Source organism: Pyrus communis, chromosome 7 (assembly GCF_963583255.1).
Source record: "Pyrus communis chromosome 7, drPyrComm1.1, whole genome shotgun sequence".
Lineage (NCBI taxonomy): Eukaryota > Viridiplantae > Streptophyta > Magnoliopsida > Rosales > Rosaceae > Pyrus > Pyrus communis.
Window position 1 is genome coordinate 1,063,483 of NC_084809.1, and position 25,755 is coordinate 1,089,237.

The window sequence follows — 25,755 nt, forward strand, 5'->3', positions numbered from 1 at the left end:
CAGTTCTTCAACATTACATGGGTGCCAGCAGTATAAAATCAAAACTTGCGAAGATCAGAATGATCAAAACCTTCATTATCTCCAATAAAAAACGAATGCCAGCAGTATAGTAATGCAAAGAGTAATGTTGCGGAAGATAGACGTTCATCCCTACTGTTTGTTTGTAAAACAGAAAACTTTATTGGCTTGAAGTTACTCTTCAAATAACAATGCACTAAAACACTTCAAGGGAACCCATAAATCGATTGAGAGAGAAACAAACTTATAAATATACGCAATCGACTACATCCAAGAATCTCTACTAAATATAAAAATACTTAAAAAGTATGTCGAAATTAAGAAATACAATTTTCACCATTATCAATAACTCGTACATCAATAACTTGATAAGAAACAATAATTAAAAGATAATAAACAATAATTAAACCACAAATCACGTTTGTGGCACTAAACACCAACCATCATCTTCCTCGATTTGATGATCAATCACACAATCCACATTAAATAAACCCATCTCTTCATCATCACCACGATGCTCAATGTCATCAACATTATTTTCCACCGTCCGATCATCATCTCTATCATAATATCCAATTGCAGAATCATTGATTTCATGATCATCGTCACCATCATCATACTCATTCTCATAATCCCTAGAGAGACGATCCAACATCCCCGTGGCGGACAAACCCAATTGACTATTCAAGCCGGGTTGCCCGTCCACGACCCGCCAAGTGACCAACCGATGATTGGAAACGACGTCGGATGACTTGAGCTTTCGGTTGCCCTTGGTCTTGTCCTTGGCCTTGGAAGCCGGGTGAATGTGACACTCGGTGCACTTGGGCTTGCCGCACTTGCCTGTGAACTTGGAGTGGTTGGTGGGCTTGGTTGGCACCTTGGTGAACAATCCGGCCGTGGGCGGAGACTCAAACTTGTTGACGTGTCGGGTTGCCGGTCTCGGGTTCAACGGCTCCGGTAAGATCCGGTGTGTCCGGACCATCCCATGCTGGCGACCCTCTCTCTTCATTGTTGACAAATTGGGTTGTGGGCTAAAAGCAAAGAAGAAAAACTGATGGAGGTGTCGATGTTTTGCTTCTCTTATATATACTGCAAACGATAACTTGGGAAGCACGGAATTGTTTGGTGGGTGGATAATCCGTGTTGGGCAAGCCATTGACAAAATTGACAACTCATGTATTATTATTTTTTAATTAATTAATTATTTGTTTTTAAAGATGAGACAGAGACTAGCAATAGCCAATTTGCTTATGAATGAGATTCTACGGTCTTTCACAAAGACTGAAAAACTGAGTGTGATACCAATAATATAATAATCAAACTTATATTGTAAGTCGGATTATCTTAGTACTATGAGAATGATTTTTATTTTTTTTAGTTCAATATAGGTAGCAAATATTAAAATAGAAAAAAAAGTGAATGGATCCCACATTTAATATATAAAACTCTATGTACATATAGGTATCATACTAATTACACTTAAGAGTGCCTGATTAGACCGTAGAGTGGCACCTTACTCAACATTTATTGATTCTATTAAAAAAATTAATAATTCTTTTTTCTGGCTAATTGATCATGTCATATTATATAATCGAAATCGAAATTGTTTATAGTGCCACTGTACTAAGCCCCCAACCTTATCGGAATCGTTTATTTAGTTAATCATTATTTATAGGTTATTACTACGGAAGGATCAATTATAAACAGGAGGTCGTTTAGTAATTCGTAGTCATAGAACAAATCGATGATTCATCTACCAAACTCGACAATTTAGTTTATGAACTTGGGTGATTAAATGATGTTCAATCTGAATAATTCAAATAGCGATGTTTGTACGATGAAAATATATTAACTATAAGTGAGCCAGAAAAAAGGTGCATCCAGGAGGTGGACAAAAGTTTTCATGAGATGTGAGCCACAAGGCAAAGGGAGGCACCTTGAACTGCAAGGTTTAGGGTTAGTCTCAATTCCTTTTCCAAAAACTCCCTTGGCTCCTTGGATTCACAAACTTTGAACTGTAAGTCACAGGTTTTACAAGAAGCAACAAGCTCGCGATTGTACCAATTAAACCGAAAAACGGAACCACAAATCACGTTCGTGGCACTAACAACTAACCTTAATCTTCCTTACTTTGGTAATCTGTCACATAATCGCTAGAGAGATGATCATCGCCATCATCTCGTACATAACTAGGGTTCCAAGTTTTCGGCTCTCAATTTACCCCGAAAGAATAAGAGTTCAGTAAAATTTGTACTATATATAGTTGAACTGCATAATGTTCATACAGCGAGGCTACTTTTGACGCTCCAAATGACTGTTTTTCTTATTCCCTGTACACAAAGAAAGTAAAATACCAGAGACAACCGAAAGCTTACTAAATCTTACATACCAGATGTAAGCTGTAAGTGTAAGCTGATATCTTACATGTTGAGAGGTCAAGCCGAGCTTGAAGCTTCATACATTTTCTGAAACTGGATCATCGGAAGACTTGATAAGTGGTTCCATGCTCTCATTACTGATGATTTTAGGGGTAAGTGGTTCCGTGCTCTCCTTACTGATGATTTTAGGGGCGATCAATGCCCTCTCGCCACGATACAGCACAAAGTGTTGACTCATGAATATAAGGTCAAAGAATATAGATATCTGAAACAGTAAGAAGAGGCACAAATCATTTAACGAAAGAGGAACAAATCGACTTGTTCAAGATGTTGATACCAGTTTATACCAAAGACAGCAGCGTCTTTCCTATATTTCCATAGAAGTTCACCCAAGAGCCTGGAAGGCGCACAAGTTAGAAACAAATTAAGCATGAAGGATCGATGTTATCAAACTGAAACTATTTATCATTGGTTGAGGAAGAGATGATGAACCTTGATCTATAGACTGCACGGCCATTTGTGCATAATTAGCCACCCCTCCGGAAAAGTCAAGTAAAATGTTGCCAATGCTGAATCCATCTGTGCTCTTCCGCAGGAAGTTCATGAACGCCTATACTTCGAAATAAGTTTTGTATCAGCACAGGCTTACTGTTCTTTCCTACCTATCCATATACTCTATATTGAATGAAGCGAATGCATTGAGGACCGGAATGTGAAGTATTTGAAAAGGATTATAGGATGCAATACTAACCTGGGGAATATATTTGATGACTGTCATAAAAACTTGAATTGAGCTGCAACAATATTAAATGAATTGAATTTAGAACGAGAACTTCACACAAACCCAACTACCGCTGAATACAACAAAACCGTATGAACAAAATAAATTGAATAAAGTTTCAAGGCAACAGAAGGTAAATAGATCTTGACATCTACTTTGCTACAAAAAATCATTGTAATTTGGAAAACGGTGGTTTGGTTTGTGCATAACGACGACTGAGAAGATAAAACTATTAACCGTCACCAGAGAGGATGCACATTAAAGAGATCCCATGTAAGAAAAGAGCGTGAGTTCAAAATTGATCCTAAATCATTGTTGAGAAATGTGGCCGGATTCAAAGCACATTGTCAATGTTTAACTTACTTAGGTAGAGACAGTTCAAAATTCACGATAGAAGATCTTGATGTGTGAAAAAAATGATGAAAATTATACACAACAAATTAAGGTATTTGAAAATTACTCAGAAACTTAGGGCTTGTTTGGTATCTAATTTAAATTTTTTTATAATTTCTCAAAACATTTCTTAAGAATTTTTCTTGAAAACAATTTTCTTAAAACTCAAAAACTTGTTTGGTTTGCGATTTAAAAATTCTAAATCATATAACTTAAACTGGACAAAGAGATCCAAAAAGAGGACGTCTAAGAGAGAAAGATGATAAAGGAGGAAAGAAAGTAAGAGATAATTGGAGGAAAGAGAAACAAGTGAGAGGATCGGAGGAGATAGAGAGGAAGATGAGCTAGAAAAAGAACCGAAAGAATAAAGAGAGCGGATTGGAAGAGAGATGAAAAAGGTAAAAAAAAGAAAGAAAAGGGCGAGAGAGAGAATAAAAGAGAGATAGATTTGGAGTGAGGGGGGGAGGAGGGAGAGAAAAGAAAGGAGTAAGTTTAAGTTTAAAAACTCTAAAAACTTACGTTTTTTGTTTTTAGAGAATAGACTATGTTTTTAAGTTAATCTTGAGTTCAGTTTTTGAAAATAGTCCTATCAAATAAGTTTTTAAAGCCTAAAGCTTGAAAATTGTTTTTGAATTTAAAAAGTTGATTCAAATATAATACCAAACATGCTCTTATTGTCTTTTACAGAAAACCTTCAAAAATCAAGTCTCGGTCATAATTTACACGGACAATACAATGAAATTTGAGGCACAAAAACATAAAGGAAAAAAAACTTACTTGAAAATTGAGATCAACCAAAGCCAGGAGTGGGTTGGCAGAGCTAAGAAAACACAAACTGCAGCACCTAACCACACGGCGGCAACAATTCCAAAGGAAATCTTGGAGACCTTCTGATTTCCGCGCTGCATAAAGCCATCACCAAAAGGTCAAATATGAAACTTGCCGTGACAGTGCGACTGACATCAGGATTGTGAGTGTATAACACATATTAAAATCTAAACTAGGCAAAGAAGATCAAGACACACTTCATAGATTGCAATTTGGCACAGGGTAACTGCCGTCATCAAAACGGCATGAATAGAGAAAGCAACATCATTTGCTGCAACAGGTATCATCTGCAATCATAGGACAAGAAGCGATTAGTACTTCCAAATATACATATAATCTATCAACTAAATCTCTTTCCTTCCATTAGGTGCACTAGCTAATCAACCAAAATACAACCTACCCAATTGTGAAAATGTAAATTTCGACACAAAAAACCGAAGCTTTAAGCCATCTCCAACAAGAGCTCTTTGACCCTTCAATAAATTAATATTTTAATAAACAATGCATGATTATATTTCTTATCATCTCCAACCGAAGGGTCAGAAGGCCACAGGCCAAATATAGCCCCTTGACAAAAAACCATCTCCAACCGATGGCCAAAGGGCTATAATATGGAACGTGAAGAATTGAAATAAAATAAGGTAAGATAGTATAGAATGATGAAAAATATGTAAGAAATGATGTAGGAAAAAATTAAAAATTAAAAAAAAAGTTCAAAAAAAATAAAAAAATATGCTGGGCAAAAAAAAAAAAATCCCAAACCCTAAAGTAGGTTGGGCAAATGGAAAAGAACAAAAAAAAAAGTGGGTTGGCTGGTTTTGGACCGGTGGGGCCCACAAACCCTTTAGCTTAATCTTCGGTTGAAGACGATTTTCTTATCATTTCAGGTTGGTTAAAGACGATTTTCTTATCATTTCAGGCTATTTTCAGCGACCCTCTGACCGGATCGGTTGAAGATGGCTTATGATTGAAAACAGAGAACACAGCTGCTGGGAATGAAAGCAACCATGAGAACGAGTAGCTAGGGAGAGGGAAAACAGAACAGAACAAACCTGTTCTTTGCCGTACTTTTCAAAGTACTGCTTTTGGACGGCGGAGCTGAAGTAGAGACTGGCGTTGTAAATGAGATAGGCGGATTGCTTTGTCAAATTCAGCACCACGAAATCGAAGTTCAGCCCCACAACACTGAAATCCGAAATTCAAATTTTCAGACTCACCATCCAAAAATTTAAAAAGAAAAAACCCATTTCGAATTTCACAAGACAAAATCTTGGTCGGAATCGAATCCCCGAGAAAATAGATACGGAATTAATCACCTTTTCCGGCGGATATTTAAGACGATTTGCGGGTAGGCACCGACGGTCCAACTCAGGAACGCCACCCATCCCAGAACTTCGTATGTGATTTCCAACGGAATCGAATTCCACAACGCCATTCCTTTCCTCCCCGACTTTACCTCTCTCTCCTCCCGGTTCCCACTCAGCCGGCAGCGAGAGGATTCCAAGCAGCCTTAAATTTTGTCGATCAAAAGCGCGGGGAGAGAGCAAGGGCGAGAAGGAAGAAAGGGTGGGTTAAATTTCAACTGTCATTCGCCGGTCCGTTCCGCTTGGGCCCCACTCGATGACGTGGCTCGATTTGGCGACGTACACGTAACCTTATGAATGTACGATTGGCGCGTCTTTTCTTTTTATTTCAAAGTTTCTGTAGCGAGAGGTTTATGAATTGAGGCCATCTTGGCGTGAATGTTCATTGAGCTGCGGCCCCCATGACTTTCAGTTATTGTTTTTAACGTATAAGTCTATACGGCGCCAAATTCCAACGTCATCACCTTCGTCAGGTTATAGACCGAAGCGTAATTAAGTTTGAATCTTTATGTCTATATAAGTTTGAGTCCGCAGTTCGCATCATATTAGTTAAAGATTATATTACAAAGACTAAAGTTAGAGAGATTACATTTTTTTCTACCGCTCAAAATGAAAAAAACAAGAAAGCGAGAAATTTTTTTTTATTTTTTTATTATTGTACTGTTATTTATAAATAATTTAAAGGCTTCTTATCTAAAATGGTCCTGGAGATTTGCATAACACATCACTCAATTTTGTTGAGTATTGAAGAAGTTATGAACGTTTAACGTTTACCTAGTTTCCGGCGAGTTTTCCAGTTTTCCCGCGGACCAGTCACCTTTCAAGCTATTTTCCGGCCATCTCCGGCAACCATTGGTCTTTCAAATAGGTATAATCTTGTTCTACACTTTCCTATATTCATTTTGATATATTATGGATCGAATTTGGTTAAGAAACGATTAAATTACGAAGCTTTGAAAATTGCTCAAACTTCAATAATGGATGGTAGACAATCTCAGAGACCATTCCTATTGATTTTCAATCTCAATGACCAAAGTAATGTGCTATGCAAATCTCAGACACCATTTTAGCTAAAAAGCCTAATTTAAATTTACTACTTTTACCACTTGAAAATGAGGTTCTAAATGAACTCTTATTGTACCCAACTTCACTACATTTTCTTGAACATATTGTTCTGATTGAGTAAGAAATAGTTCTTATACCACTTGTTCCGAACTGCACAACTATTGTCCTAATTTTACGACCTATATCTATAGTTCTGTACCACCTATATCTATAGTTCTGTACCAAGTAGGATTATTTCCTCTTCAAATCCCCACCTCTTTGGTTCCCTCCTCACTTTTCTCTTTTTCTTTTCCTTCTAGAACAAAGTCAACACTAGATATTGACTGACTTAATCATGACCATACATATAAGAAGGGACGGGAGGAGAATTCGAGATGAAATAATTTGAGAAAAGTTACCACCAAATATGCGGACGATTTCTTATCTCATCTCTTGATCAAGCCAGTTTGCAAGCAAAGATTTATACATTTTCATGAACTACGTGATGGATCGGAAGACTGGACTGGACCTAAGAACTGAGTGGCACCAAGCTCTCCTTGAAGTAGTCAAGATCCGCCATTGTAGCGATCGGAGATCGATGAGAATTTACTGATTGAGAACTTTCTGTTTTCTAATTTTTATATATATTACAAAAAAATTTTGACAACTTCATTATTTTTTGCTTCAATACAGGATGCGATTTTAAGGTGTGGCGTTTTATCTCAAAATACGCTAATACAATTTAGAGAGAACTTCAACTTAATATACATTTTATTAATATCAAACATGTTGAGATCCAAGCCGAAGCTCAAAGCTTTATACATTTTCCGAAACTGGTTCATCGGAAGTCTTGACAAGTTCTTCACTATTCTTGCCGCGATACAGCACGAAATGTTGACACATGAACAGAAGGTCGAAGAAGATAGATATCTGAAATTTCAGTAAAAGCAATGTCCACGTATAAGTGTAAAGCCCCATGAGCGTTTCAAATTGAGACAGATTAGAACAATAAAATGAAAGAATGATTGTATATATCAGTTCATACCAGAGACAGCAGTGTCTTTCCGATATTTCCATAGAAGTTCACCCAAGAATCTGGAAAGGTGCACAAGTTAGAAACAAATTAAGCTCGTAGGATCGATGTTATCAAACTGCAAATATCATTGGTTGAGGAAGAGAATTACGAACGTTGATCTATAGACTGCATGGCCATTTGCGCATAACTAGCTGCCCCTCCGGAGAAGTCAAGCAAAATGTTGCCAATGCTGAATCCATCTGTGCTCTTTCGAAGGAAGTTCATGACCGCCTATACTTTGAACAGTTTAAATTGCATCAGTCTGTTGTTTCATGGTAAAATATTAACACAAGCAGTAATTACAGTTTCGTTTCTTTTCTTCATTTCCTATGTATCTAGATACTCTACATATCGAAGGATGGCGAATGCTTTTCACAATGAAAATGCATGGCCAATGCATCGAGTAACGAATACTAACCTGGGGAATATATTTGATGCATGTCATAGAAACTTGAATTGAGCTGCAACAAAATCAAACGAACTGAAGCCGTAAGGCGGTATGTAGAAATTCAACTGAATAAAGCTTCAAGACAGAAGAAGGTAACCAGATCTTGGCATCTACACTGCTACATATCATTTTAATTTGGAAGGAGGTAGTTCGGTAACGGTTTATGCATAAAGAGGACTGGGGAGATAAATCTATTAACCATCCCCAAGTAAGGAAGGAGTTGAGTTCAAATGCTGAGAAATCCGCCTCGCTTAATCAGCACATTATACTAAATGCGACTGGATTTGAAGCTCATTGTCTACGTTGAACTTATTGACATAGAGAAAGTTTGAAATTCCCATGGAGGTCTTGATGTGGGAAAGAGTGATGAAACTCGAGGCAAAGAAACACATAAACGAAAGAATCTTACTTGAAAACGGAAATCAACCAAAGCCAGGAATGCCTTGGCAAAGCTACGAAAACACAAACTGCAGCAGCTAACCACACGACAGCAACAATTCCAATGGAAATCTTGGAGACCTTCTGATTTCCGCGCTGCATAAAGCCATCAACGACACCTCAAATACGAAACTTGCCATGACCATATGACTAACATCAGGATTTCCAATTTCGAACCTATAACACAGGTTTTAAGTCTAAACATGGCGAATTAAGATCAAGATACTTACTTCATAGATTGCAATTTGGTACAGGGTAACTGCCGTCAGTAAAACAGCATGACAAGAGAAAGCGACGTCATTTGCTGCAACAGGTATCATCTGCAATCATAGAACACAAAAGATTTGTACTTCCGAGTATACATAATGAAGTATCAATTCAGTCTCATCAATATATCCTTCCTTTTAACGAGCGCTGATTGCTTTCATCACTTTTGAGATTCCAGACGATGCAAATTAGGGAGCTGAACATCTACTCTCAATAGAATCCTAAAAAATAAAATTTACGTGCCCAAAAACAGCGAAACACACTAGAAACACCAGGGTCGGGTTGGGAAAACTTTCTGAGGCGTAAATTGGTTGATGTCCTCAAAATCCAGCGTACCGTATGTCAGCAACAAAATAAACTAAAGCAATAGAGGTTGGTCTAAAACTGATATATATATATATATATAAAATACAATCGTTAATGTAATCCATAACCTTGTATCAAGTGTCAACATTTAATCTTAGAAGATTAGACCCTTTGCCACTCGACCAAAATACAACCTACCCGATTGTGAAAGAAAATGTAAATTTTGACCCGAAAAACTGAAGCTTTACGATTGGAAACAAAGAACACAGCAGCTGGGGATGTGAAAAACAATCATATGAACAAGTAATTAGCTGAGGGAGAGGAAAAACGGAGCAAACCTGTTTCTCGCCGTACTTTTTGAAGTACTGCTTTTGTACGGCGGAGCTGAAGTAGAGACTGGCGTTGTAGATGAGATAGGAGGAGTGCTTCGTCAAATTCAACACCACGAAATCGAAGTTCAGCCCCACAACACTGAATCGAAACCCAAACCCAAATTCAAATTCAAATTCCAACTCACCCACCAAACTTTAAGGGTCGTTTGATAATTATTTCGTTTCCAAATTGTATTTCGTTGTTTCTGAAAAAATGAAAACTAAAAATTACTTCTTTTTAGTTCGGTTTTCAATTTTTGGATCTTTTTTTGAAAATTCACAAATGGAACGAGTTTTCGGAACACCGAGGAAGGAATTAATCACCTTTTCCGACGGAAATTCAAGATGACTTGCGGGTAGAAGCTGATGGACCAACTCACGAACGCCATCCATCCCAGCACTTCGTACGTGATTTCCAGCGGAGTCGAGTTCCACGACGCCATTCTTTTCTCCCCAGTTTCTCTCTCCTCCCTTCTTACTCGTCCGGCGGGAGGGAATCCGATGAATCTTCAATTTTCTCCGATCAAAAACGCGCGGAGAGAGCAAGAACGGGAAGAAAGAACGAAAGAAAGCAAGAAAGAAAGATGGTCTGATTTGCTTCCAAATTTGCATGCAATCCCTTGACTTTTATCCAACTGTAAGTCTGTGATTCGCCCCAACACTCCTGGTGGGCCCCCACTAGCTTTATCATTTATGGAGCTTCGATTGGCGCTTTTATTTTCTTTTAAAATTTGGTGTAATAAAAGGGTTTATGAAGTGTAACTGAAAAGGGGGGTTATGAATTGAGGACATTTACGTGGGAATGTTCATTGAGTTTGTTGTCAGAATAATGCTAGAAAGGCTAAATTTGTAGATTAAATTTTGAAAACTAAAAGATATGGAAGTTGATGATTTTGGTTTATTACTTAAGCATTGATAAGCGTACTTATTATTATTGGTGAAACATCATTTAGTTTACAAATTTAATCTTTCTAGTATTACCTTTGTCGTAGATATATTCATTGCTCTTTCTGTGTCCCCATGATTTTCTGTTATGAATTTTAATGCATATGTCGCCAAATGCATCATCATTGACCTCTATTCAAATTTTAGGGCACGTTTGATGGTCCGGACGTGATGAGATTTTGTATTTTGAACTTGTTAGGTTAATATTGGATTGGATATGCGGGGCTTTTCTTCTATTGTTTGGTATAGACAAACTCAACTGGTTAGGATTGGATTGAAAACAGCCTTAACCCACAACCTTCCTAACTCTGTCACGAAACGCAACCTACAATGGCGTGAGACCCATGACCCACATTGTTGTGCAAATTGAACCAAGAGTCAATCTTTATAGGGAGTTTTAATGAAACATTCCTGGTACTATTTACTTTTAACAAAAAATTACATTTTTACTTTACTCTGGTACTGTTCACTACACCGTTATTTGTCATTTTTTATTTAAACTAAAGTTTTTTTGAACTTTTCGTTAGTTTTTCTCTTTTTTATACCCTTTGATCTCAATCACACCGGAAAATTGTCGGTCACTACCCACACTCAATGCTGCTGCTCGCGGTGAGATTTGTAACTCGTGTATGAAAATGGGTTAGATAACCGCCTCTATTGATCCAAACGGACTCAAAGGTTACTAAAGTCCATTACCATCCTAACGGGCTTTACAAAGCCCAATCTAATTTTGAATTGGGAAACTCCAAAGCCTCCATTCCAAAATTCCAAATGCAACATCTTTCTCCCTTCCTGCTTTTGCCCTCCGCAACCCCAAAAACAAAACCCTAATTTCAGTCCAGTTCTGAAATTGGAAACTCACTCTAATTGCAATCCATGGCGAATTTGCTGATTAACAGGACCCTAAGATCAGTCGGAAACCTCAAACTGATCGGATCTCTCTCTTCTCGAGCTCGCCACTTCAGCTCCACCGCCACCGCCACCGCCGAGCAGCCCCAATCCGATGCTCCATCTTCGTCATTCACCTTCTCCTCCGAGGGAAAAGAAGACAAGAACAACAGCAGTGCCCACGATGACAGCATATACGTCAAGTCGCCGTCGAGTTCGAGCTCCAAGAGCGAAGCGGCGTCGTCGGTGACGATGCCGATGTCGTTCATGACGGGGTCCATCGTGGGAAAGAGATTTTACAAACAGGTGACGACGAGGCCGGCCGACGACGGCAATGGCTGGACTGTGATGCTCGATTACCGGACACTCAAAACGCCATCGAAGAGGCCCCTAAAGCTTCCTACTTTAGCTCTGGCGAAGGCCATTGCGGCGGAATGGGAATACCAGGTGATCTGATTTTCTGCCCTTGTTTCAATTTCCAGAAGCTTAGATCAATTGGGTTTCCGTTTCGCTCAAACTTGGAACTTGAGGACTTAGCTCAATTGCGTTTTACTCAAAATCGCAACTTGTTTAGTTTTTGGGCCTTTTAGTTCATAGTAGCTTCACTCAAATGAGCTTTCCCCAATCGGCTTTTCGGAATCTCCTTAATTTAGGTGTATGTTTTTGTGTTCTAATTTGGATGTTTTGCATTTTAGTAGCAGCTCAATTCAAATTCAAGTTGCTTTTCAAAGTTGAAAGCAAGAAAAGTAGGTTTCTTTCCGAATTGAGCTTCTGTTCCTCTATTCTGTTATCGAAAAGCTTTTCTTCGGGATTACGTGTTTTTCTTGAATTCTGTTGAGCTTCTGCTTGTGATTATGTATGGTGGTTTGTCTTATGTAACTTTATGTATTTTTAGGAAACAGATGGGATTAGGCCTTTTACAATGCCTCTCATGAAGCATGCTTGTACTGCACTGGAAAGAGTTCCTCTCACACGGCCAAAGGTTATAGATTATTTGATGAAGAAATTCAATCAAGATTTAGTCTTCTGTCGCGCCCCGAACGACAATGATATCACAAGTGTTGTCCATGGTATGATCTATTTTGTGTGTCTGATTATTTACTGCTTTGAACCTTCCGTGAAATTGCTTGTGTTACTCGTTGAAAATAATAATTTTATATTTTAAGATAAAGAGTACATTTGTTGCTAAGACATGGCACCCCGAATCTTATGTAGACCGACAAGTGGAAAAAATGGATCCTTTGCTTGAGTGGGTGAAGTCAGAATTTGGCTTCAAGCCTGCTGTGTACTCGAGCTTTTTTGGTGGGAAGCAGGAGGATGGCCTCACAAGGGCTATAGAGACCTTACTAAAACAAACAGATGACTGTGAATTGGCAGCAATTGACGCCATCGCATCATCAGCACACTCGCTAATAATTGCTATCGGAGTTGTTCGTGGGAAGTTACAGATTGAAGAAGCAATTGAGTTGATCAGACTCGAAGAAGATATACAGGTTCTAATCATTTACTTTTCTCTATCAAATTGGTGCTGACATAACAAACTCTTGCAAAGTCTTAAAAAACTGCATCTTATTTCGCAGGTGGATAGATGGGGCTTGGTTGAAGGCGGTCATGATGTTGATGCAGCTGATCTCAGGGTACAGATCTCATCAGCTGCTGTATTCTTAGGTCTGTCAAGAAGGATTTAATCTTCATACATCTCTTCTCCGGTCTCTTGCCTTTTTAGAATGCTTACGTTGCTATAGATATGTAGAACTCTTCTTGTGCTGCTCAAAATTTTCTGAAACTCTGCTGTGATTGATGAGATGAGGTAAAGGAATGATGTAATAATTGGCTTTGCGATTCACTGCAATAAAGTCTCGCGCTCTCTTGCACAATAGGGAGCGAAAGAGCTAGTTTCTTCTCGGCTACAAACCTCTCCAAATTCGTGTTGATTTCATGAACCTAACCTAACCTAACTTAGCCTTAGCAGTCTAAAGTGTTGTTCGAAGCAGTGTTCGACATGTAGATTTACGTCGAAATTGAAAGAGTAAAGTGTAGAACCGACGGTATCATATACAGGCTGTGTAGTGGTCATTGTTGCATCCTGCAGAAAATCATGCTAATCACATTGCTTCAGACCGAAGTTAGGTCAAGCGAAACATAAGCGTAAATGGAGCAGACAACGGAGTTTGATCATGAAATGTCTGAACCTTGAATGGTGTTTGAGTGGATCTGTATAGGATTCAGATTTTTGGATCAAAGAAAAGCTTCTAGTTCGACATAGAAGATAAGAAAGATAACGACACCGGCGCTCGGCCGATGCTAAAGATATAAACAAAAACAACATGCTTCCTTCCCAATTTTATTAAAGGGATGAAAAGATACAATCAGTTCACTAATTATTTGCTCAAACCACATGACTGATGAACCCTGAAAAATTCCCAGAATAAATGGTTGAAATAAACACACCATTTGCTTTCAGAAACTCAGGGCTTCAGCTGCAGCTGCTTGATATGTTGGATCTGCTTTCCGGGGTTCAAACCCTTCGGGCAGGCACGAGCACAGTTCAATATGGTATGGCATCGGTAAAGCTTGAACTCGTCGTTTATTGCATCCAGTCGCTCCTTTGTGTATTCGTCACGGCTGTCACTTATCCACCTGCATAACAACACAAAAATGACTCAGGGTGTAGCGTTCACCTCCAAGGATATACAACAAAAATGAACAACCACAGCAAATTGCATATGCAGAGGAGAAAATCACAATTATATACTCTGAGTACAATTAGGAATGTTTCGAGCTCGATAGGCAAGGAACAAACATTGTTTGACAGACATCCTATCCCAAAAACATGAGATTAAGCACTACACTGCAAAATGTCATTCGGATTTTGTTCCAAATCAGTTTTTTCTTCAAGTTCTTGCCTTTCGAAGATGGCACCCAAAGCCCTTATCATCACCTTCAAAACAATCTCACTACAACCTACGCCATGAGCTCCGGCACACGAACTGCAGCTCTATGTTAGTTACTATCTACTACTCTCGGTCACTCAACGTTCAACACGCCAGACAAATCACTGAGACAGCTAAGATTTGAGTCACGAGCAGATCTCTAGTTTGTTATGATGGGTTGTGTTCCTAGCAGTAGCTCAAAACATGGAATTGAAAAAGGAAGAATTTGTTTTTTTTCAAAACAAAACTTCCCAATCAAGCGCAGAACCGAGCTCACTGGCGTTCTAATATTCATACAGCGGAGCCAACTTAGTGGGATAATTAAGGAATGGTTGTTGTTGTTGTTTGTAAAACTTCCCAATAAAAAAAATTGACCCAACAAGACACAAAATTTGTACCCAAAAAGCAACATTTCCAATCAATTTTCAATCCTACACATCAACATTCACCTAATATATCAATTCATCCTACACTTAAGAATGGTAATCAAAGAGATTATCATGTTAAACTAATCAACCAATAATCAAAATCCTGAGCAAGTTCTGAAATAGAGATGAAGAATCAAGAGAAATGAATGTACCGATTGGCGTGGAGCAAGGCGGCGGGGCCCAAATAAGACTCAGGGTTCCACCAGTAGCTAGGGCAGGATGTGCTACAGCAGGCGCACAGAATGCACTCGTACATCCCATCCAGCTTCGCCCTATCCTTTTTGCTCTGCTTTATCTCCTTCCCATCCAACTCCGCCGCCGGGGTCTTCCGCTTCAGCCACGGCTCGATGCTCTTGTACTGGTTGTAGAAATTCGTCATATCCACCACCAGGTCCTTGATCACAAACATGTGCGGCAGCGGCGTGATCATCGAGGCGCCTGCCTCCGACGGCGCTATCTTCGTCAGGCAGGCCAGGCCGTTGCAGCCGTCGATGTTCATGGCGCAGGAGCCGCAGATCCCTTCCCGGCAAGATCGCCGGAAGGTGAGAGTGGGGTCCATCTCGTTCTTGATCTTGATGAGGGCGTCGAGTACCATGGGCCCGCACTCCTTGAGGTCGATCTCGTACTCCTTGAGCTCCGGCTTCTTCGGGTTGTCCGGGTTCCACCGGTAGATTGAGAAGGTCTTGATGTCCGTTTTGTCTCGGGCCTTGAGGTCCACCTGCTGGGCCTGGGCCTCCGACGCCATAGCCCGGACGCAGATGTAACGAAACGACGCCGCCGCCGTCGATCCCGACGACGCTGCAGAAGCTATGGCCCTCCGTATCAACCCCGTCGCCATTTTTGCGTCTCCGAGCTTCAACAACTGCGAACAGAGAGGGAAAGAGAGAGAGAGACAGAGAGAGACAGAGAGGGAGAGTGGGAGACTATTATGGAGACGAAGGGGTTAGGAAATGACGGAAATACCATACCCGATCAAACCCAATCTGGCTAAAAGCTATTTTTAAGATTTTATTCCCCCCAATCTAACCCAATTCATGCTCAATATATGGCCTAAAAGCTAAACAAAAACCAAATTTCCTTAGGATTTAGCTCAGAAAATGGTGTGGGAACCACCGGCTGGACCCCACCCACATGGGCATGTCTTACAGGATTTATTGAATTCATCGGCTGAAATCATTATAATCAAATCTAACAGTAAAAAAAGATCTACCGATCCAAATTTAAATCTAACAGCTAAAATAATTAAAAAAATTATTTAACTCAAAATTCACCCGAATTTAATGATTTTTTTAATAATTATCAAAATTTAAATATTTTAAGGTTAAAATGTTCATAAAATTAAATTATGATAGTGTACATAATTTTTTTTTTTTTAAATTACCTTAAAAGAAAAAATTTGCCTAAATTTATTCTTTAATAATCTTAAACTAAAAAATTTACTTCAAAAATGTTGGAGCTGAAAAATTATTTCTGAGCTAAAACCTAAATTTTATAAGCTAAAAATTTTAAGTTTTAACGATGGAGATGGTTTAAGGGGATGGTTTCAGCTGTCAAGGGCTTATGTGTAATTGTAAGGGAAATAGTGGGATTAGTTCGATTCCGTGTCGTGATTGCCTGCGCGTCCTGGCTTTTCCTCGGTGACGTGTCCGATGGAGAGCCGTTTGTTTTTGGGTGTGAGCGTGGTTCGATTGTATATCAATCGTTTGATTTTAAGAGTGGGTACACCACGCGCCACCCAAGGATGATTGCCACGTGGAACAAAGAGATTGATTCCTTGCCCACCCACAGTGGCTGGTTGTGGCCCAAGCGCTTGTTACTTGGGTCTCTCAGAGGCCCAACTTTGATGGTTCAAACCCAAAGAGAAATTTTTTTTTGGTAAAAAAACCCAAAGAGACACAATCTTTTCAAAAAGGGACACTATCTTTTTGGGGTTTTCACCCAACTACTGAAAGAATTAAGCTATTAACAATTTAAACCACTCTTTTTTCTAGCTTTTTATGGCCTATTAACTGGAAAAATTCAGGAGAGTTTTAACGAAACACTCTCGATACTGTTCACTTTTAACGAAAAATCATATTTTTATATTTTTTGGTACTATTCACTAAACCTTTATTTGTCATTTTTCATTAAAACTAAAGTTTTTTTTTTACTTTTTGTTTGTTTTCCTAAATTCTATGATCCAAGTACTAAACCAGCTCATACCTACGAATCAGACATAACAAACCTTCCCCTTCCCCACCTCTTGATTTGTCACTGGTAACCCTAACCCACTTTTGGTCAAACCTTTCTCTCACAGCATCTCCAATCTGAATGTCATACCCAAGAACTTCTCCATTAACTGTCTCGTAGCAAGTGTGAGGCCAACTTTTAGAAGGCAATTAGATACAAAATGGACTATCTTTTTTCTGTCCGATTTCATTGAAACGCAAGGATGACTTGAATTTAAAAAATTTAGTAATTCAAAGTGAACCAAAAAATGAAAGTGGCCCTGAATCTCATGGAAGTATTTTGTAATTAGCTCTTTCTCTTTTATGCAGATACCCAAACTGAAAATTAAGGAGGGAGGTGGATGGAAATGTCAGTTTATGGGTTTGGGAGGCGGCTAAAAGGCTAAACATAGTGTGAGAAATATTAATTCTATAGCATATAACAGTCGGTCATATGATGTAAGAAATAAAATAACGAATTCTCAAGCATAGCCGAAAATCTCCCAACGTTGTTAGGAAAGATTATGTTAATAGAAGGGGCGTATAATTTGACTTTATTGTTAAGAATTTGCTACAAATGATGGGTGTGACATGTAGGGTACAAAAACAGAACAACTACATGCTAACTACTAACTACTCACGTCACAATTTGTGCCATCCATTTCCTTTGGTTTAGGCTTTAGCTACGCTCTCCTTCTTCCTCCCTTATCACGTACAACTCACGCCACCTCTCTATTTTTCCTCTGTCATTCTTCTTCTCCATTCCTTCTCTCCCAAGTCTCCAGTCTCGTCTTCCTCGAATCTCCGCACCTCCTGCGAATGGCCTCGGTAAGTTTGTATTCCACGTAACATGTGCATCTGCATTTCATTTCGAGTTTATATGTTTTAGCCTCGATGATGTCCGTCTTTCTCAATTTCAACGTACGATGTGCTGAGAAAGACAAACACATGGATGTATACAATTGGTAAAACCAAATAATGTATTGTGGGTTTTGTGGAGCAGGAGATGGGACGGCCCTTGCCCAAATTTGGAGAGTGGGATGTGAACAACCCGGCATCAGCCGAAGGGTTTACTGTGATATTCACCAAAGCTAGAGATCAGAAGATGAACAATGGGGCTGCCAATGGGACTCCATCCTCAACCAAACCAATAAACGATCAATATCCCCAAGAGGTAATTAACTTAACAACATTATTCACTCTCAATATCTACGCATTCTAGTTTATGAGAGGCGGTAAATTGCCCTAACTAACTTGCCTAACTCACGTTTGCCCTAAAATTAGTTGCATTAATCGTATTTCGTATTCGTTCCTCTCTTGGGAGTTTTGTATCAATGATTGCTTCTTATTTGAATGCAGAAGAAATGGTTTTGCTGTTTGTGAAGATCTCCAAGCTTTGGTGTTTCTGAGAATCTGAGATGTTGTTGTTCGAGCATTTGTAATTGAATTATCTCTAGCTTTTGATGATTAATCCTTGTTTAGAGATTAAAACCTTAATTGTCCATGTTCCCCATATTTTGTGTAGATTAATACATATTTAAATTGTAGGAAGAAAGGTGGCAGAAATACCACATAGGATATCTCTCTAGCAATTGTAGTACTTCTGGAAAAATTCCAATGAAAAGTCTTTCTTTTTTACACTTTAATTTCCTCTATTTGATTATAACCAGTAATTAATATATTTACGAAATTGCCCATACTTTCGTTGAAATATTCGAAAAACCAAATACGATATGGAAACAAGGGGTGAAATGCAAACTTCACTCTATAACAGTGAGGAAAATCAATGAATATCGCTGCTATTTACCAATTCACTATATAAATTTTGCCAAAATCCATTGCAGATTTCAAATTTTTTAATACTTTCTAAGAATTTTTTTTTTCTTTAATTTCGACTAAATCTGAATAAGTTGATACGCTCACCAGCCCAATTACAATTTTCCATAATTTCCATCGAATAGCAACCGATATTGATATATCCATAAATACTTTCATGAATTTGCATACCAATATTTTAATTATGACATCCAAATTAAGCCATCCAATTTTTGTTATAAATTAGACAAAAGCTAGCCATCAATGTATACAGATGATGTACCTACGAAATTAACGAAAATTACCATAGTTTTAACATTAAACAAAGACTCCAGCAATTAATAACCCTAAATATTAATCAACATCCAAGACTCTAGAAATTAACAACCCTAACCAGTAATAACCATGCTAATTAACATTCCACAAACTTAATTAATCAAACTAGAACATAACAGAAGCAACAACATACGACATAACAAACTGAACAAGGACAAGTTTGGAGACTCTGACTGAGGAAACCGCAGCACCGGAAGATTTTATGGCGTCACCACCCGACGGAGAGTCCTCATCCTCCGCCACCATCACCTTAACTATCATGCGCTGTCCCCTCTCGCAGTGTCCAGCTGCTCCACTGATGAAGTAGAAGGAGCCCGAGTGGTCGAACGTGTAAACGGTGTTTCCAGTGTTCGAGAAGAAATTGGGGCGAGTCGAGTTGCACTTTTTGTACTCCGCCTCTGTCACCTCCATCACCGAGTCCTTCTTGTAGTGAAAGCCTACAAAACCAAAACATCTCATTACAAGGCGATATTCTAAGGTACTCTAATATACTCGAAGGAGATTCATGTTTTATTTTGTAATAAACCTACAAAACAACATAATAACAAAACAAATGCGATATTCTAATTAAGCTACTCTAATATATTAGGACTGAGATTCAACTTGTGTTTCGTTGTGTACCTAAAATCTAAAAACTAAACAACATAATAAAGCGATATTCTAAGCTACTAAAAAATGTGGGAGGGAGATTCAACTTGTGTTTTATTGTGTACTACATACCAAAAGAACGTTAAAACAACATAAAAACGATATTCTTAACTAGTATGATGTATTTGTAGTGAGATTCGAGTTTGGGTGCATGCTATGTGTGTACTTACGCAGGGTGTCGCCAACTTGGAACCGGTTTTCAGAGGCCCAATCGTTGTAGATTTTGGTGTCGTTGGCGGGAGGGACAACCCAGTCTTTGTTTCCACCAACTTGGAACTCGAAGGCGGAGACGAAATGACCATAGCAGAAGAAAAACATCACCAGAGAAAACAGAAAGATCATGTTGAAGTTAGCCATTTGGGAAATGCTTTTACAGAAGCTCTTTTGCTATTCGGGAGATGGAAGTATTTCTGAGTGCAAAAACTGACTGCAATTTGTGAGATGGTTTGAGGTGGGAGGGGGTTAATAAAGAAGTGAGGGGGAGGGGAGGTTTAGAGTTAGTTACTTCACTAACACACGTAGTGGGAGGTTTACGTGGGATGAGAAGCTGGGAACTCGGTTTGACTCGGTCAAATTTTTAATGGAAATTGATTTTTTTTTTTTTTTTTTTTTTTTTTTTTTGTGTTTTGTTTTATGAGGTAATTGGATCACCGGTCCTTGGATTTTAGCTTAATTGGAGATTTGGTATCTGAACTAAAATTCTGACTTTGAGTATTGGTTTTTGAACTTGTTATATTGTGGAGCAATGGTAATTCGAGATTTGGATGAATGTTCTAATGGAGTTTGCCAAAATGATTATCGCTCTAAAGGGCGGCCACAAGCCAATAAGGCTCCCCACTTTGCTAAGGTCGGGAGTAATGTCTATTGTACGTAACCTTACTCTTATTTTGCAAAGAGGATGTACAGTATAAAAAGCATCACTCTACTGTATAAAAAATTCAGGAGTCAATATACACAAATTATTAGTTCAAAAACCAAAGCTCTTATTGAATCAAAATTGAAGAACGATGACGTCACGTGGAAGTTCAAAATGATTGTGGTGGAATATGGGGATCGTAACTTATGGGCTGTTGGAGCTTATAAAAGATTAAGAGACATTTTGTAACCATCAAAGTACTTTTGATTACGTTCGACGATAAATTTTAGGCCGTTTATTGGTCATGAAAGTATTCCTAATTGCTTTTTCATAAAGTATTTAGATTTTTAATAAATTTTTTGATGTGTTTCTAATTAAAGTACTTTTTAACGAGATCATTTTTGCATTGTTGTTTAATGAACTCTGAATAAAGCAAATGTTGAGTTAGGATTCGAAATTTCGAACACAGAACTTCGGGTGCTGCGTTAAACGCTTATAATTTCTTACATCACAAAATATGGTACATTGAAAAATACATGTGTATTTGTATACAGTACACTCGAAAATACATTCTTGGGTGTATCCGAACAATGAACAAGGTAAATCTTTGAAGAATGAACAAGGATATTTCTAAAAACAAACCTACTTGTAACACAATTCACTATGTGATTGTCAGGTCTCTTACGATCCCTGACTCTGGATCTGTCCCATGGTTGCTTGTTTTCGTAAAACTAAAGGATTTCTGGCTGAAGAGCTGGGCGAAGGCACTCTTTGATCTCGGAACTGTTTTAGGTCCATTGCTCGGTTTGTTGCCACCGTTACTATGCTGTGCAAGATCATCGGAGATGGTGTTGACAAGATTCTCAAATCGACGCCTGAAAGTTGGATACCTCGAGATAGATTTAGTGATACCTTGGAGTCTGCACGACAGGATAAGCTGGACATATCATAAAAGCAAACGGGGAAAAATCAGACTCTGTAATACAAGAAAAAATTGCATCAGTACCTTCGAGCCAATGCATCAAGTTCAGCCTGTTTACGCTCTGATTCAGGTGGTGAGCCAATATTCGATTGTTTCAACCTCAAAGGATCCCCAGTCAGCAGAACTAATTTGCAAAGGTAGGCCTCTTCTGCTTCAGAAAGGTTTTCTGCTCTTATCTGGTCCTTGATGATCAACAGCGGATTGAAAAACCAATCAAAAAAAGTTTCTTTCGGTCTGTTTGTGGTAGTTATCTCAGTAGCATTGTCACCTGCATCAATCATGTATAAAGTTTAATAATAAGTTGCTAAGAATATCAAAGAAAGTGTTTATTTGGTCTGTTAAGTTAATTGGCGAGGGAAAAAAGAATTTGACTTACTTAACAATATTCCTAATGAATTGGCTTTTGCGGATCGCAGGAGTGTCTGAAGAAGGCAATATGCTGGTAAGCCAATGCTAATGACTCTGCTACCTTGACTGGACTTGGAGTCTTCAAGATCTTGAAGCGTAATAGTTCCGTCAGCAACCATTTTTTCGCCGTGATGTTTACACTCCTTAAATAAACTATCAATCAGCTGCATAGGCCATGAAAGTTGTTCAATGAGCACCGAAACCATGAACAAAATAGGATGTTCTTTCAGAAGTCAAAACTGTGTACTTTAGTCAACACATCATCAAACGCATCCAGCTAAGATATAAATTTTGTTCCAGTACAAAGTAGCCCTTAATGTTAAACATAATACATAAGCAGTACCTCAAGGGGCTTCAATTCAATGATAGGAGTAGTGAATGAAGGTAAGCGGGAGGGAGCACCCCGAAAGGAGCCAGGCCTTGAGAAAGAGGGTGTGCGAGAGTTGGTCTGGGGCAATTCAGCCTTCTTTCGGTACTTTGGTCTGTCAGTACAAGAAATCTATTAGATAATGTCAAAGTACAAGCCACCCCGATATCAAAACTTAAAGTACAGAGTGCTGACTAGAACCTTGGAAAGCAGGATCCTTCTGGCATGTCAAGGATGTCATTGCTGTATTCATCATATATGGCCAAGGATGCAACGATATAGCAAAGCCCCGACCAAAATGAGGATTCCTGTAACACAAAGGTCATAAAATATCTTAATACTCGCAATCTGTATGACATGGACATAAGAAAAATCTCCGCTTTTGAATCGGTATCAAGATCCTGTTATCAGATATGCATAGTTATTGCGTTTCCAAATGGGGAAATGTAATATATTTTCTCCAGTTTCAAACGTGTTTGACTCAAGCTATACGTATGAATAACATAATCATTCAATCTAAACACATTTCATATCCTAACAACACAAAAAAAATATCTGAATATACAGAGATATACACAAGTTACATCAACGAAGTATGTCAGAGATAAAATGAGCAATGAATAACCTGATAAACAATCACTCCAGCGAAAGCACCAAGAAAGATACCAGCCACCATTGACGCCAACACTCCCCCAACAACAGCCAATGGCCAGACTAGGATAGCAAGACCCGCAAATGGAACACATATTGTTTCCAAGAAAGGGCCTTCTCGACCTATAAGGTCATGAAACAAACGGTGCCACCCCTTGAAGAGCATGTATGGGCATTTGCATATGGCAATAAATGAGATCACTGGCATATCAACCAAGAAACCAAGGACTGCTAATATTACAGCCCCAGGAAGATACAGCACCCTGCAAGAAAGTTGAAAAACTTCCTGGTCAGACGAAAAGAATGATCATGATGGATAGGTCTAACAAAAAGATAAACCACTGGACCACAATAGCAAAAACCGATGAAACTGAAGTAATAAGGACACTTATCATGTATTATTCCTTCATCATTAACTTGTCTGATTGATATTCTAATAGAAACACAAATAAGCAAGCAGTAGATTTTGAGAGGCAGAGCAAAACAACATACCTAATCTCATAATATTTTGCGCCCGGGGGACCTTCTTGTTGCAGGTCATCCATAAGTGAGAAGTAAGTGTAGTAAAAAAAATCCCTGGTATCCCTCACAATAGTTAAGCACCTTTTGACGGTGCTCCAAGTTCCATCCTGAAACATGTTGTGAAAGATAATTCTCTGTTATGGAGGCAACAGGAGAAGAATTATTGGCAAGGAACAAGAACAACATAAGAATTGAAGACATACATAAAAGCAGTGGTACAGTTTATCGGTCTTCCCTTCTCCAACAGCTTCAAAAGTTCCCATTATCGGTGAAAAAAAGCCAAATGCCGCTCCACCCAAAATACTACCAACAATCCCAACCACTGGCCACAAGATCAAGACGATAGGTAGTACACATAAGCAGTTAACAATCTTCAGAACTGGCCCTAATCTCTTAGACCTGAAAAAATATATATAGATATATAAAAAGAAGAATCATGAGGAAGGTATTCTTATGGTTTTGCTGCTTTAAACACAAGATGAGAATGAGATTTGAGAGAGATAACTATTGAAACATAGAAATTTGAAGATAGAGGCCAAGGGACACACCTCAAAACGCAATAATAGGTCCACACAAAGTGTATTGGCCAAAGACCCAGTACGATACAGGTGTTTCCGACTGTCATGATAAGGCATATCAACGGGCAGAAAACGATACCTGAAACAATACTTGGATATTAGGTTTAACAAGCGTTACTGATATCATACTCTTTCAAGCAATGTCTCTCTTAACTAATCAATCAACTCCTAATATCAACATTAACAAACCATTTCAAGATTGAACGCCAATTCTAATTTCTCAAAGCAACATTCTAAAGGGGGTGTATTCAATTGGGAATTTAAGAAATTTTAGTGGATTTATAAATCCATGGATTTTTATAGAGTTTAAATGATTTGTAGAGATTTCATGTAAAATTTTGATTCAATTCCCTTGAAATCTCTTGGGAAGAGGTGAGATTTGTGGATGCTTAAAATACACTACGGAATCTCTCCAATTCCCTCTAATTCCTCAATTTTTTCAAATTCTTTAAAATCAAATTATAATTGAATACACTTAGAATGTTATAAACTTCTTTAAAATGCTAATTGAATACACCTGGATTTCTATCTTAAAATCCTGATTGAAAACAGCCAAACAACTGCCAAGCCCGGAACGAGCAGAAGACATAGATTCGACAAAAGGGAAACGAAAATCAAGAACCCAAGTTGTAAAATTCATGAAAAAAACAACATAAAAGTTTCAAAAGGTTATCAGTTCCCCCGTTAAAACTCAGAATTTAATCGAGAAAACAACCACATAAATCAGTTTTTGAGTTACCTTTAATGGTGCCAAGAATCAGAAGCCCTATGAAGTAAGGAAGAAAGCAGATGAAGTTCCACAAAGAAGCCCAAACCCCCTTTGGAGGTTCCATTTTCCTTCTTACTCCTCAGTCCTCACCAAACCAGATCTTCAAAAACAAAAATCAATAGAAACCCATCTCATATTCCACTCCAATTCCGACCTGCAGGCAGTAAAAATCCAATCTTACTGACAGAAACAGTAAAACAAAGCAATAAACTACAAAACCCAGTTCAGAAACTTACCCAAAATCTGTGATTCACTCTTCTTCTGGCTTCAAGTTTTGATTTTTGAACCTTCGAGTTGAAAAATATGAACATTAAATAGTAAAAAATCACATGGGGTTTGTGATTTGTGAAACGATATGAAGGCGGTTGAAGAAACGTTTCGAAGTGGTAGGAAAATTGTGAATGGTGGCGGGTACCATCCAGGAACCAGGAGGAGGAGCTCAAGGAGGATGATGCTTGAGCCGTATTTTACTTTTTAGATTTCTGTTCACTTGAAAGCAAAGCAAAGCAACCAAAAAAAAAAAAAAAACAAAAACAAAAAAAAATAAAACAAAAAAAAAAAATACAATAAACAATTTGCACAAAGAATGAACACCACACAATGACTCGGACAACGCAGTTGCGCAGTACCATAAGTAATTTTATTTTCTTTCTTTCCTCTTATTTGATACAATGTTACAAACGACATTGGAAAAAAAAAAAAAAAAAAAAA

The 25,755-nt window shown here is 38.4% G+C and overlaps 7 protein-coding genes across 7 annotated transcripts; 1 reads left to right on the top strand and 6 right to left on the bottom strand.

Annotated features, from left to right (window-relative positions):
* Nucleotides 1–433: 433 nt before the first annotated feature.
* Nucleotides 434–1,027, bottom strand: LOC137739247 (uncharacterized). Its single transcript, XM_068478803.1, has one exon. It carries the CDS (start codon nucleotides 1,025–1,027, stop codon nucleotides 434–436), a length of 594 nt encoding a protein of 197 aa, XP_068334904.1.
* Nucleotides 1,028–2,255: 1,228 nt separating this feature from the next.
* On the bottom strand, nucleotides 2,256–5,996 carry LOC137741048 (cystinosin homolog). The gene is made up of 8 exons (XM_068480854.1): nucleotides 5,715–5,996; nucleotides 5,451–5,583; nucleotides 4,596–4,685; nucleotides 4,348–4,472; nucleotides 3,148–3,190; nucleotides 2,889–3,006; nucleotides 2,744–2,793; nucleotides 2,256–2,661 (listed from the first exon to the last, which is right to left on the bottom strand). The coding sequence occupies exons 1-8, from the start codon at nucleotides 5,831–5,833 to the stop codon at nucleotides 2,473–2,475; spliced, it is 867 nt and encodes a 288-aa protein (XP_068336955.1). The 5' UTR covers nucleotides 5,834–5,996; the 3' UTR covers nucleotides 2,256–2,472.
* Nucleotides 5,997–7,622: 1,626 nt separating this feature from the next.
* On the bottom strand, nucleotides 7,623–10,154 carry LOC137738818 (cystinosin homolog). Its single transcript, XM_068478290.1, has 8 exons — nucleotides 10,036–10,154; nucleotides 9,679–9,811; nucleotides 8,998–9,087; nucleotides 8,739–8,863; nucleotides 8,300–8,342; nucleotides 7,995–8,112; nucleotides 7,852–7,901; nucleotides 7,623–7,736 (listed from the first exon to the last, which is right to left on the bottom strand). The coding sequence occupies exons 1-8, from the start codon at nucleotides 10,152–10,154 to the stop codon at nucleotides 7,623–7,625; spliced, it is 792 nt and encodes a 263-aa protein (XP_068334391.1).
* A 1,269-nt stretch (nucleotides 10,155–11,423) lies between these two features.
* Nucleotides 11,424–13,449, top strand: LOC137739293 (uncharacterized). Its single transcript, XM_068478845.1, has 4 exons — nucleotides 11,424–11,991; nucleotides 12,440–12,614; nucleotides 12,760–13,037; nucleotides 13,125–13,449. Exons 1-4 carry the CDS (start codon nucleotides 11,533–11,535, stop codon nucleotides 13,230–13,232), a joined length of 1,020 nt encoding a protein of 339 aa, XP_068334946.1. The 5' UTR covers nucleotides 11,424–11,532; the 3' UTR covers nucleotides 13,233–13,449.
* Nucleotides 13,450–13,855: 406 nt separating this feature from the next.
* Nucleotides 13,856–15,820, bottom strand: LOC137739294 (succinate dehydrogenase [ubiquinone] iron-sulfur subunit 1, mitochondrial-like). Its single transcript, XM_068478846.1, has 2 exons — nucleotides 15,058–15,820; nucleotides 13,856–14,184 (listed from the first exon to the last, which is right to left on the bottom strand). Exons 1-2 carry the CDS (start codon nucleotides 15,741–15,743, stop codon nucleotides 14,013–14,015), a joined length of 858 nt encoding a protein of 285 aa, XP_068334947.1. The 5' UTR covers nucleotides 15,744–15,820; the 3' UTR covers nucleotides 13,856–14,012.
* A 3,548-nt stretch (nucleotides 15,821–19,368) lies between these two features.
* LOC137739388 (early nodulin-like protein 21) lies at nucleotides 19,369–20,268 on the bottom strand. The gene is made up of 2 exons (XM_068478957.1): nucleotides 20,082–20,268; nucleotides 19,369–19,700 (listed from the first exon to the last, which is right to left on the bottom strand). Exons 1-2 carry the CDS (start codon nucleotides 20,266–20,268, stop codon nucleotides 19,369–19,371), a joined length of 519 nt encoding a protein of 172 aa, XP_068335058.1.
* A 986-nt stretch (nucleotides 20,269–21,254) lies between these two features.
* LOC137739387 (uncharacterized membrane protein At3g27390-like) lies at nucleotides 21,255–25,552 on the bottom strand. Its single transcript, XM_068478956.1, has 11 exons — nucleotides 25,281–25,552; nucleotides 25,015–25,198; nucleotides 24,246–24,354; nucleotides 23,901–24,096; nucleotides 23,668–23,804; nucleotides 23,150–23,438; nucleotides 22,726–22,832; nucleotides 22,501–22,639; nucleotides 22,126–22,321; nucleotides 21,774–22,017; nucleotides 21,255–21,687 (listed from the first exon to the last, which is right to left on the bottom strand). The coding sequence occupies exons 2-11, from the start codon at nucleotides 25,106–25,108 to the stop codon at nucleotides 21,429–21,431; spliced, it is 1,770 nt and encodes a 589-aa protein (XP_068335057.1). The 5' UTR covers nucleotides 25,109–25,198; nucleotides 25,281–25,552; the 3' UTR covers nucleotides 21,255–21,428.
* Between the last annotated feature and the right edge of the window lie 203 nt (nucleotides 25,553–25,755).